The sequence below is a fragment of the Triticum urartu genome, chromosome 6 (genome assembly GCF_003073215.2).
Source record: "Triticum urartu cultivar G1812 chromosome 6, Tu2.1, whole genome shotgun sequence".
NCBI classification, from domain to species: domain Eukaryota; kingdom Viridiplantae; phylum Streptophyta; class Magnoliopsida; order Poales; family Poaceae; genus Triticum; species Triticum urartu.
This window is the reverse complement of record NC_053027.1, coordinates 171,075,582-171,088,347: the sequence shown is the minus strand read 5'-3', so window position 1 is coordinate 171,088,347 and position 12,766 is coordinate 171,075,582. Positions and strand designations below refer to the sequence as shown.

The following is a 12,766-nucleotide window of genomic DNA, read 5'->3' as shown; positions in this document are numbered from 1 at the left end:
TAGTTTACTCAAAAAAAAAATCTCGCTGATATAGCTCTCGCCGGCGACATGCCATGTGGCTATGTCCCACATGTTGCGAGTCGCCTAAAGGGCGCCACAGGTGGCCCGACCCAGTAGGACGTGCACATCATGCTGACGTCACTCTAATTTTTTTGTTTTACTTTTATTTCTATTTTAAATATGTATATTACAAAAACTTTATTTTAATTAAGCAATTTAAAACCAGGAATTTCAAAATATGTTAAATAATCACGTGTTCCAAAAAAATGCCAAAATTTTCAAAAATGTCTGTACAACATTTAAGAAAAGTTTGGGTAGTTTAAGAAAATGTTTAACACCATTAAAAAAATTACAGCGTGTATTTTAAACTGTTACCCAGTATTTCAAAAAGTGTTCCAAAACATGTATAGATCATGTATTCTAAAAAATCTAACGTGTGTCAGAAAAATTGTTCATGTGTGCTATATAAATATAAATTTTATACCGAGAAAAAAGTTGACATGAGGTCAAAAAAACCCCAAAACCACTAATAAACAAAAAAGAAAAGTAATAAAACCATAGAAAACCAAGAAAGAAGCAAAGAAAACCAAAAGTACAATGAAGAAAGAAAGAAAAACCAAGAAAAATCATTGAGAATGCAAAAACACAAAAAATGAAATGAAGAAAAAAACTTAAAAAACAGTGAAAAAGAAGTAAAACCAATGAATAAACAAAAAAAGGAAAAATGAAGAAAATTGGACCGAGCGAACCTACAGCGACTGAGCGACAGCGATGACTGCGCTAAATGGATCGGTCCGCTAGTGGTTGCCCATAAGCGAGTCCTATTTGGAATCGGTACAGGCGACACATAGCTGTCACAGCGATTACACACAGTAGCGCCCACATCTGTCGACCAAACGTGTAACCCTATCCAAGTAGATTCTACAACCTCCTCTACCGTTTATTCTGTGTTTTCTTTTGCAAGTTTTACGGTGTTTTTATTTATTTATTTTATTAGTTTTACTTCCTTTCAAGTTTAGAAACTCGTGTGCATTTTTTGTATTCAGTAATTTTAAAAAAAATTGGGAACATTTTTAAAGTTCATGAAAATATTTTAAGTTGACAAATATTTTTGAAATTTGATGTTTCTCTGAAATTCATGGAATCAACAAATCAGTAAATATATTAAAATTCATGAACATTTTCAAAATTGACATACATTCTTAAAATTCATGATTTTTTTAAGTTCTTGATTACTTTAAAATTATTGAACAGTTTATAAATCTGTGATTTAAAAAATATGGGCAATTTCTAAATTTTGTAGATATGTTTTAGAATAGATAGAAAGTATTTGAACAGAAAATCGGCCAAAATAACAAAGGCTGAAAAAATGATCGAAAAGAAATGTGAGAAAATAGGTATGTTGAGCTCACTATCCAGTATTGGGTAAGCCTAGTTGGCACACGGAGGGTGCGCGATTGTTCACCTCCCCTCGTCTTAAAGGCTGATTAGGAGGACTCCTATTGTACCTGATATATTTTTCAGTTTTGTAGGTTCGGCAATGACGGTTGGCGGGGGTGGAAATTCCTCCCGACAAATTTCTCTAGGTTGGGAGGTGGATTGGGAGTCTGCAAAGTTTCACTCCTAACCACTTCTGCAAGGCGACGAGATAGGTGAACACAATTTCCTACCTCCTTCCTTGGTGGCAACGCCTCCCTTCCCTGCCTCCTCCATCGTTGGCTCTGGCAACGAGAGGGGTTGGGAGCCCTTGTGGTTTGGCTCCGGCTGTAGATAGGGTAGGTTTCGTGTGGGGCAGTTGCTTCTGGCGGTGACGGTAGCAACGGATCCAAGAATAATGCCCGAACTCCAGTCCCGTCTTGATGGTGTCCATGTTGGCGTGAAGGAGTCGATGGGCTCAGTCTCCTGTCACCCCTTTTCGGTCGACGGGTTTAGGACCTCGGCCGGTGGCAGTCGTCCCAGGCGGCGTCACCGGTTGGCGAGAGAGAATGGTGGTTCCATATTTAGGTTTGAGGATTGATGACGGCGGATCTGGCGCTCGGCCTCGACGATGTCGACGGCTAACGGTGACTCCAGGACTTGTGGAGGGTGGGGATGATCATCGGTCAACGCGCCATAGCGACAAAGGCCAAACTTGAGATGATCCTCGGTCGACGCATCACAACAAGGCAACTTTTTTTTCTAACGCACATGAGGAGCATATCACTCACGCACAATGTATGGAGTACACTACTCTTTTAAAAATTGTTGAAAAAATGGTACCTTGCTAGACAGATTGGTAAAAAACTGAAGATGTACTGTACAACCATAGGATGTTAAGATTGCATAAGAAACCGGATGGCAGATCAGTTGAGAACTCCGATAGTGTTGCTCGCCAGTTGACCCCCCTCCGTCCGTGGCGGCTCTCCCGGCGGCCGCTCTGGCTGGCTTGTGCGCCTGATGTTTAACTCGAGCTGTAGGTACAAGACCGAGCTCAGATGTGGACTGTGTTCTCTATTAAATCTGAGGACCAGCAACGACGGCGCTCTCACCCCGCCGCTAGTGGGCACAGAGAGAGAACGTCTGACATCCTGGGCACAAGCACCTTCAAACTAAATCCCTGCAAACACCATGAACTTTCTGATCAATTTCTCCTTGAGCGCCGGTGGATACAGTTTTCAATTGCCCGCCAAACTCTCGGAACTGAATTCAGTCGAGCAGCAAATCTTGCCGCCAAAACAAAAAACTCTTTCAATCCTCTTGGGCGCCAAACTCCATGAGCGCCCAATTTGGACAAGAATTTAATTATGACAAACCTTTAATTTTTGGATAAGTGTTTTCAGCTTTTGAAAATGGGGCGGGAAATACAACCGCCAAATATTTCAAACATGCGCCAAGGAACCTGCCTTCCGCCATTTTTTTCACAACCTTTGCAATTACTGCCCAAGCCTCTGGTTGAAATTCAAAAGGACATGAATCTCAAAGATGCAAATCTAAGCAAAGGAATAGAGAGTGCAGGCAAAAGGAACACAATTGTTTATGCAACGCATTGTTCCATGTAAGTCACAGATGAGAAGATACAGCGACACACCCAGACCAACAACAACCGTCTACTTTGAAGCACACCCATCGATCCATCCCAGCTACATACAACAATTTAAGCAAGGCGACGCGCCTCCTACGCCTTCTTGGGGGACTTGGCGGTCTTCTTCGGCGACTTGGGCTCCTTGGTTGCCTTCTCGACCATCTTCTTGGGGAGCAGCACCGGGTTGATCTTGGGGACCACGCCGCCATGCGCAATGGTGACGCCGGCGAGCAGCTTGCCGAGCTCCTCGTCGTTCCTGACGGCGAGCAGCAGGTGGCGGGGGATGATGATGCGGCTCTTCTTGTTGTCCTTCGCGGCGTTGCCCGCGAGCTCCAGCAGCTCGGCGGCGAGGTACTCGAGGACGGACGCGAGGTAGACGGGGGCGCCGGTGCCGACGCGCTGGGCGTAGCGGCCCTTCTTGAGGTAGCGCCCGATGCGGCTGACGGGGAACTGGAGCCCGGCCTTGACGGACCGCGACACGGACTTCTTCCTGGGGCCGCCCGCCTTGCACCCAGCCGCGCCCTTCTTCGTCTTCCCTGTGGTGATGGTGGCTGAGGCGTCCATGGCAAACTGCTGCACTGGAAGGGAAAGGATTCGGGAAGTGGGGAGATGAGATGTGGCGATTGGAGATTGCGGAGTGTGCTGATGACCGGGAAGAGGAGGAGGGGAGTATTTAAACTGGAATGCAGGGGAGTTTAGAGCTTTATTCAACCTTTTTTTTTTCTCGAATATGCATCAGTGTGCGTGTCATATATTTAAGGGGGGAAAGGGAAAGACTCCCTCCATGTTCAAAATGTTACAAGAATATTTACAGGTGGCTCATAGCCACTCCACAGCATACTACAGTCTACTACTCGACACTACCCCACGTTGCGAGGCCATCAAAGAACGCCTCAACTTCCCCTCTTAGTAGCCCTGCCTGTTTCCATGCTCGGGCCTCTCACTGCTTCGCAGCACCTATCCCGTAGGTGGCGTCGCTCCATCGAAGACCATGGCATTGCGGTGCGTCCACGGCTCCCATAAGACAAGGATGCAAATTGGCCTTGCTAACTTCTTATGTTGTCCACTTTATTCTTGTCGAATGCACCACTCGGGTAGTGTCTCATTTGTTGTAGGGGTTCTGTCCGATTGCCCCATAGTCAGGCATACCCTTGCCCAAACCTCCCGTGTGAACACACACCCAATTATGATGTGGGTCATGGTTTCATCGTGTTGGTTGCATAGTGGGCATGAACTCTGGTGAGGAAGTCCCCTGCGTGCTAGTCGGTCAAAGGTCCAACATCTATTCTTGATGGCCAGCAAACAAAGAAACGTTTCTGCAGTGGCGCCCTGGACTTCCAGGTGAAATCTGCCGTAGGCGCGACCTGGAGACCGGAGAACTTGGCCGCGTAAACAGATCGCGCCGAGAACATGCCATCCTTCTCCCATGCCCACTTGATACTGTCCTGCGTGGCAAGCTGGAGGTCAATCGCATCCACTCGTTTAGATCCAGGAATTGCCGAAGCATGGTTGTCGTAAGTTCTGGCCCAATGTCTAGAGCCCAAGTGTGATCCGCCAGAGCTTCAACGACCGTGCGAGTTGATCTAGTTTGCCTTGCCACCGTTGTGCATAGTAGGGGTGCTAGCTCCTCCACTCGGTATCCGTCGAGCCATCTATCTTCCTAGAAGAGCTCTACCTCACCATTCCCCATGGTGATTGTAGTTGCTGCGCGAAAAAGTGCCATCGATTCTGTCAGCACGGAAATCCTGAACCGAGACCATGGCCTGGACTGATCAGTACGCTGCAACCACGGCCATCTCACCGACATGGCAGTGTTCAACCATCGCAGGTTCGCTATTCTGAGACCGCCCGCCCACTTTGGGCGGCAAACAGAGTCTCATGCCATAGCGTAGTTTTCGCCCCTGGCCTCCATCTTGCCACACCACAGGAAACCTCGACATATCTTCGTTAATGCCGTCATAGTTCTTGGAGGTATCTGAAGTGCCATCATCGCATGGATCGGAAGTGCGCACAGTACTGAGAGGATAAGTATGAGCCGACCAATCTTGGGCAAGGTAGCCGCCTTCCAGTTGGGTAGACGACTAGCAAATTGTTCCACCAGATACTGAAACTGTGCAGCGGTGGCCTTCCTGATTCTGAGTGGAAGGCCTAGGTACTTGCATGGGAAATATGCACTTGTGCATGCTAGTGTGCGGCAAACCGAGTCCAACTCCACGCGTGAGCACCTAATGGGTAGTGTCGCGCTTTGGGATAGATTTACCATGAGGCCCGAGGCTGCCCCGAAGAGTGTCAGGATCTCCCGATACGCCCTTTGTAGAAGATATTCCCTAGAGGCAATAATAAATGATATTATTTATCTCCGAGTTCATAATTATGTTTATGTTCCATGCTATAACTGCAATGATTCTCGAGTCTGCAATATCCACGAGGCTCGGAGGAAGACTCATATGCACGTGTGGAATAATAAACGGTAAGAAGTATTCCTAGTCTGGCCTCTAAGACTAGCTCAAGTGTTGCATGATGGTTCTGTTTTCCTGATCATGGGCGTGTCTATGCCAACAATTTTAAGGGCACAATGTTAAGAGAACATTTGTGTTGAATCGACCCGGATTGATGTTATGCTATGAGATTCATTCGTCACAAATTAATGGTACATAACACAGAGATGGTTAATGTTTGCATGATTCCTTAGACCATGAGAGTATTGAGTTTCTTCATGCTTGTTTCATGAACTTTGGGGTTTGCTAAACGTCATCCGTAAATGGGTGGCTATTACGGCGGCTTACGGGTTCATGGAAAAGTATGTCAAGTAACTTGATAGCTCAAGATTGGGATTTGCTCCTCCGACGATGGAGAGATATTCTCGGGACCTCTCGGTGTTACGGTATCCATAATCGTCTGGCCAGACACCTTGTGATTTGATCACTGGGATGCCGGAACACGGAAACGAGAAAAGAGAACAAAACCGGTAACGAGGTAACTTGCATGGTGGACAAATTGTTCGTCCACGGGGATGCAACAAATCTCACCTCGGGTGTTTGTGACATATCGCGAAGCAACAGGAATAGCTCACTGCAACTGGAGGTTCACTCGAATATTCATTCGTGTGGGTATAGGGGTCAATATGGGTGTCCACGGCTCCAATGTTGATCATTGATCGGAAGGGGTTCCGGGTCATGTTTATACTTCACCGAACCTATAGGGTCACACGCTTAAGGGTCATCTATCTGCTGAATACTAGACAGGGAGTCTGAGAGAAAATCACCGAAAAGTTTCGGACAGCGGAAAAGTTCCATAGAGAGAGGTCACCGGATGAGTTTCGGTGAAACCGAAAAAGTTGTTTCGGGGTATGCCATTAAGTCAAAATGGTTTCGGCACATGCCTGATAATTCTTGGAGGGTGCCAGAATCATTCTGGAAACTTTTTGGAATTTTCAGAAATAAAAACCGGAAATGTTCCGGAGCTGCAGGAACCGGTTCAGATGCTTTTCGCAGATGAAAATCACTAAACTGGAATTGTTCCAGAACGCGTTGAAAATTATTATGGTGGGTACTGGAAATGTTCTAAGCCCACATAAATATTTTCAGTTCGATCAGACGCTGAAAATTGTCGTCGTGAATAGTGAAAATCAGCTTTATGGCTACTTTATGGAAAGCCACCTTTTGGGGCTTTGCTCCAAAAGATCTTGGGGATGACATGGATGGATAGGAGCCATTTTTTGGGCCCCTCATGGGGGTGTGGCCGGCCACATGGGGTATCCCCCCTTGGGGACCCTCTTGTTCCTTGGTTTCACTCCTAGGTCCTTGTGAAAGGACTTCATTCATGTGCATTTTGGGTTTTTGTGTGAAACTACCCTACCCCTTGGGATTTCCTATAAATAGAGGTGGAGGGGCATCCCTCCACACTCATCCCTTGCTCTCATACATATGCCATGCATTATCTGGCTTCTTCTCTCCCTCCCACGAAAAGAGTTTCATAGAGCCGTAAGGCTGTCTGGGTTCCGACAGGAACTAGTTCTGGACGGCGAAGCCCTGCCGGATAGATGATAATGTATGTGTGCAACTCTCTAGAGAGATCGTAGTTTCGGTCTTAGTTCGTGAGTGCCTCCCGAAGGGCTGTCCGTGTGACCGTCCGAGTTTTGGAGGTCCTCCCGAAGGGCTGCCCCGAGTGACCGTTCGAGTTTCGAAGGTCCTCCCGAAGGGCTGTCCGCGACACCGTCCGGGGGGCTGTCCGACCGCCTCCCGGAGGGCTGTCTGAGGAGCAGATGAGGGTATACATCCTCGTGGTTGGGAGGTTGTAAATCCTAGCTGCGAGGATCTGCACCACCAATCGTCATCAACTTTACTTCCCGCTGCGCTATGAGTCGGTAACGAAAAAGATCAAACCATGTATGCAGTCTCCATAGTGGTCCTGGGCTAGTGCGTAGGTCGGAATTTTTTTGTTTTCTGCTGCGTTACCCTACACCCTTATCTCTTGGTCATTAGCCTTGAAGAATACCATTACGTCGTCGGTGAACATATATACTTGTTGGTGGACACCGACTCGGGCCAAGGGTGCGAAGATGCCCCTATCAGTGGCCTTCTTGAACAGGGACTAAAGCGGCTCCATGCACAAGATAAAGAGCATAGGGGAAATCGGATCGCCCTGCAGAAGGCCGCATGCATTGTATATTGTAGCCCCTGGTACTCTGTTCACCACGATCTTTGTAGTCGAGGTGGCAAGTAGTCCACAGATCCATGTGATCCACTTTCTCCCAAAACCCATCTGTGTCATCACCTCCAAAAGGAAAGGCCACTTAACCGTGTCAGAAGCCTTTGAAATGTCGAGCTTGAGAAGCACCATTGGATCCATGAGCGCATGTAACCTTCGTGCTGTGCATTGGACGAGCATGAAGTTGTCATGCAGAGAACGGCCCCTGACGAAAGAACTTTGGTGATTAGCCACCAGGAATGGCAGCTCGTCCACCAATCTTGTGGCAAGTACTGTGTCGAAAATCTTGGTCGCGCCATGGATTAGGCTCACCGATCGGTAGTCTTTCAGATCAATGACACCCTCTTTCTTTGGCAGCAGGGTTACCACGGCTCTATTGATGGCTGCCAACCCTCTTGTGTCTCCGTGGAGGAAATGATCCATCGCCCTCATGAAGTCAACTTTGATGATCGGCTAGCAAGTTGCGTAGAACCGCCCCGTGAAGCCGTCCGGGTCTGGTGCCTTTTCAAGCGGCATCGATTTGATAACCTTCTCCACTTCCTCCAGCGAGAAAGGCGTCTCCAGGTGTGTCAAGTCTCTTGTCGATAGATCCAAGCTGTCCAAATCAATGGCATGCATCCGTGGCTGGGACGAGCCCAAGGTGCTCGAGAAGTGGGCGTCCACTGCTTTGGCAATATTCTCTTGGCCGATGAAGATCTCGCCGTTGTGGCGCAAGGTGAGAATGGCATTCTTAAGCTGCCTGCGGCATGCATGGCGATAGAAAAACGTGGTATTGGCGCCCCCTCCTTGAGGTTAAGCATGCGGGATCGTTGCCAAGTAATCATCCTTTCGAGAGAGCTCAAACCCAACAACTTCTTCTTAAGCACCTTGTGTAGCCAATGCTCGTTGTCAGAGAGAGTTCGAGAGTCTGCTATCGCGTCCAGCCGGTATATGATGTCGTGAGCGATGAGAATTTGCATCTTGATGTTACCTATCCATCTTTCACTCCACCGCTGAAGCTTCTTTGTTGTAGCCCGTAGGTTGCAATCTAGCACTTTGAATGGGTTCCTCGACGATGGAACCGAGTGCCATGCTTCCGCTACGGCGTCCATGAACCCCTCTGCTTTCGGCCAAAACGATTCGAAGCGAAACCACCTTCCCATATGGAAAGCCGCGTCTGGGTCAAGTAGGAGCGGGCAGTGGTCAGATACCGCAGAGCCTAGTACCGCAAGCAAGAACGATGGGAGCAAGTCCTCCCATGAGTTCATAGTGAACACATGATCGATCTTTTCCAATGTGGGGAGTCTCCTTTCATTGCTCCACGTGTACTGCCTCCCAAGTAGGTATAGCTCTTTGAGTTCCAGCCGATTTAGCTTAGCTCTAAATCGTGCGATCGTCCGGTGGTTGATTAGCTCATTGTTCTTGTCCTCCGGGTTTGCAAGCAGGTTGAAGTCACCCGCCAGCATCCACGGTTCGACATGCAGGTCTCGAATCTCCTCTAGTTCGAAAATGAAAGCTACCTTGTCAGCATCCGACTATGGTCCGTAGACGCCCGTAAGCCACCAAACCGGGGCTCCATGCGGCTGCACTAACGCCATCAGGGTGTTCGTAGTGGTGTGCGGGCTAGACATCAAGACTACCGTATCATCCCATGCAATGAGGATTCCACCTCGGGTGCCCACAGCTGACAAGTAAAAGTAGTTCTCAAATCTATTACCAAGGCACTGCCTAATCAAGTCACGGGATACAACTTCCACTTGTGTTTCCTGGAAACATACGATCCTAGGGTTAGAGGCCGCCACAACTTGAAAGATTGTACTCTCCATGCCGGCGAGTTTAGTCCACAAACATTCCACACTAGGAGCTTTGGTGGTTGTGCAGCCATAGAGAAGGCCCACAAAGCCATGTGTCGGTAGGGACCGAATCACTCCACGGCAGCCATCTCCGCTATGGGTAGGATGGACGGGTCCCATCCAAACAGGGCAAGAATGGCTGCCACCTAACCCTCTGCCAATGGCCTGGAAAACAGCTTCGTGTAGGCCTCTAGTGCTTCATCACTGATGATCTCTGCCTCGTTCGCCAGGCACAACTTTCTGATGATCACCTGCTTTTTGCTTAGAAGCTTTGGATCCCCTGGCCGGGCCCCGGGCTAGGTGGGCACTTCTATGGGGTGTGGTGTTTGGGACTGGTCTCCTCTGTCTTGGCCTGCACATGGTGGCTGGTGGTGCTCTGTCCGCCGGCTGCGGCAGGACTGGGGTTAGCGCGCGCCGTAGCTTCGCATAGAGTTGGTCTAGTTGGGAGCCACCAGACTGAGCTCTCGTGTTTGTATGAGCAGGGGCGTCTTCTGGGTCATTCCAGGCAAGGGTGTTGTGGTCAGAGAGACTAACACAAACCCAATCCTGAGATTGCATGCGCGCGCCTGCGTCTACGTGAGCAGTGCTCTCCTCCTGCATGGGCGCTAGGCCCCACACGCCTGTCGTTATTGGGTGGATGGGAGAATCCCACGCAGCCCCATCCAATTTGCTGTCCTGTAGTGTTTGATCCATGCGGGCCCCGCCATTCTCGGTCGCTAGTGGTCATTCCTCCTGATCCTCCTGGATGGTCACATCCCACACGCTGAATCTTATCCTGTTGGCTCCGTCGTCCCTTGCAGCCTCATCTTGCAGTTGCCCTGCCTCCTCGTCAGCATTTTGGTCAAGCGTGCGCCGCGATTGGGCGAGAGATGGTGGGGATTCCAATCCCGAAGCTCCCAGACGCCGCGTCAGGTTGCTCGACTGTCGGGACGCACAAGACGACACCGGCGAGTATTGCTCCACCTCTCTTCGCGCCATGCTTTGCACAGAGATGGCCAGGCCTGCCAGTGGGTGATGTCGCTTGAAGCTAAATCGGTATTTCACCAATGAGAAAGGGATGATGCAGCACAGCGGCGGTAGGTATTTCCCTCAGATATGAAACCAAGATTATTGAACCAGTAGGAGAACCAAGCAACACAACGTAAACATCCCCTGCACACAGATAACAAATCCTCGCAACCTGATGTGTTAAAGGGGTTGTCAATCCCTTTCGGGGTACGACGCCTCAAGTGGCAAACGGACATGAGATAAAATTGTAGTAAATTGATAGATCAAACGCTAAATAAAATAAATAAGGAAAAATTGCAGGAAGGTATTTTTATATTTTTGGTTTAATAGATCTAAAAATAAATGCAAGATAAAAGTAGATCGCAAAGGCAAATATATGAGAAAGAAGACCCAGGGGTCGTAGGTTTCACTACCGGCTTCTCTCTAGAAAAATAGCAAACGGTGGGTAAACAAATTACTGTTGGGCAATTGATAGAACTTCAAATAATTATGACGACATCCAGGCAATGATCATTATATAGGCATCACATCCAAGATTAGTAGACCGACTCCTGCTTGCATCTACTACTATTACTCCACACATCGTCCGCTATCCAGCATGCATCTAGTGTATTAAGTTCATGGAGAAACGAAGTAATGTAATAAGAATGATGACATGATGTAGAAAAGATCTATTTATGTAGAGATAGACCCCATCGTTTTATCCTTAGTAGCAACGATACATACGTGTTGTTTCCCTTTCTGTCACTGGGATCAAGCACCGTAAGATCGAACCCACTACCAAGCACCTCTTCCCATTGCAAGATAAATAGACCAAGTTGGTCAAGAAAAACCCAAATATCGGAGAAGAAATACGAGGCTATAAGCAATCATGCATATAAGAGATCAAAGAAACTCAAATAACTTTCATGGATATAAAAAGATATAACTGATCATAAACTGACAGTTCATCATATCCCAACAAACACACCGCAAAAAGAGTTACATCATATGGATCTCTAAGAGACCATTGCATTGAGAATCAAGAGAGAGAGATGAAGCCATCTAGCTAATAACTACGGACCTGAAGGTCTACAAAGAACTACTCACGCATCATAGGAGAGGCACCAATGGAGGTGGTGAACCCCATCCGAGATGGTGTCTAGATTGGATCTGGTGGTTCTGGACTCTGCAGTGGCTGGATGAATATTTCGTCGCTCCCCCTAGGGTTTCTAGAATATTGGGGTATTTATAGAGCAAATAGGCGGTCCAGGGGGCACCCTAGGTGGGCACAACCCACCAGGGCACGCCTGGGCCTCCTGGCGCGCCCTGGTGGGTTGTGCCCCCCTCGGGGCACCCCCTGGGTGCAGCCAGGGCCTGTTGTGTTCCTTCTGGCCCATAAAAATTCTCCGTAAAGTTTCGGGGCATTTGGAATCCGTTTGATATTGATTTTCTGCGATGTAAAAAACATGGAAAAACAACAACTGGCACTTGGCACTATGTCAGTAGGTTAGTACCAAAAAATGATATAAAATGACTATAAATGATTGTAAAACATCCAAGATTGATAATATAACACCATGGAACAATCAAAAATATAGATACGTTGGAGACGTATCAGCATCCCCAAGCTTAACTCCTACTCGTCCTTGAGTAGGTAAGTGATAAAAATAGAATTTTTGATGTGGAATGCTGCCTATCATGTCATATCATATTCTTTTCTTTATAGCATGGACATTTGGACTTTTAGTTGTTCAAAGCAATAGTCTAGTTTTGACATGATGATTTATATACTCAAGTATATGAACAAGCAACCAAGTCTTTCAAAATATCAATGCTAAAATAAGTTATCCCTAGCCCATCATGCTCAAACATTGATCCAATCATGAAACACACTCGAATATTAGCTACACCCAATACTTAAGTATGATCATATTGCCTCCTAGTTGGTGCTTTTATAAGAGAAGATGGAGACTCAAAATAAAAATTGCATAAAGTAAAAGAAAGGCCCTTCGTAGAGGGAAGTAGGGATTTGTAGAGGTGCCAGAGCTCAAAGCGAAAAACTTAGAGATAAAAACATTTTGGGAGGTGTATCCATCCCACCAACGAAAACGACTTAGAGTTCCCAACACTTCCCATGCTAGATATATCATAGGCGGTTCCCAAACAGAAAATA

General features: G+C 47.5%; 1 protein-coding gene across 1 annotated transcript; it reads right to left on the bottom strand.

The window, feature by feature from the left end:
- Window positions 1–2,989: 2,989 nt before the first annotated feature.
- LOC125515327 (histone H2A-like) lies at window positions 2,990–3,723 on the bottom strand. The gene has a single exon (XM_048680782.1). It carries the CDS (start codon window positions 3,623–3,625, stop codon window positions 3,155–3,157), a length of 471 nt encoding a protein of 156 aa, XP_048536739.1. The 5' UTR covers window positions 3,626–3,723; the 3' UTR covers window positions 2,990–3,154.
- Window positions 3,724–12,766: the final 9,043 nt, after the last annotated feature.

Bases quoted from the DNA above. Each gene is read 5' to 3' on its own strand.
- LOC125515327 (XM_048680782.1), bottom strand. From the start codon at position 3,625: ATGGACGCCTCAGCCACCATCACCACAGGGAAGACGAAGAAGGGCGCG.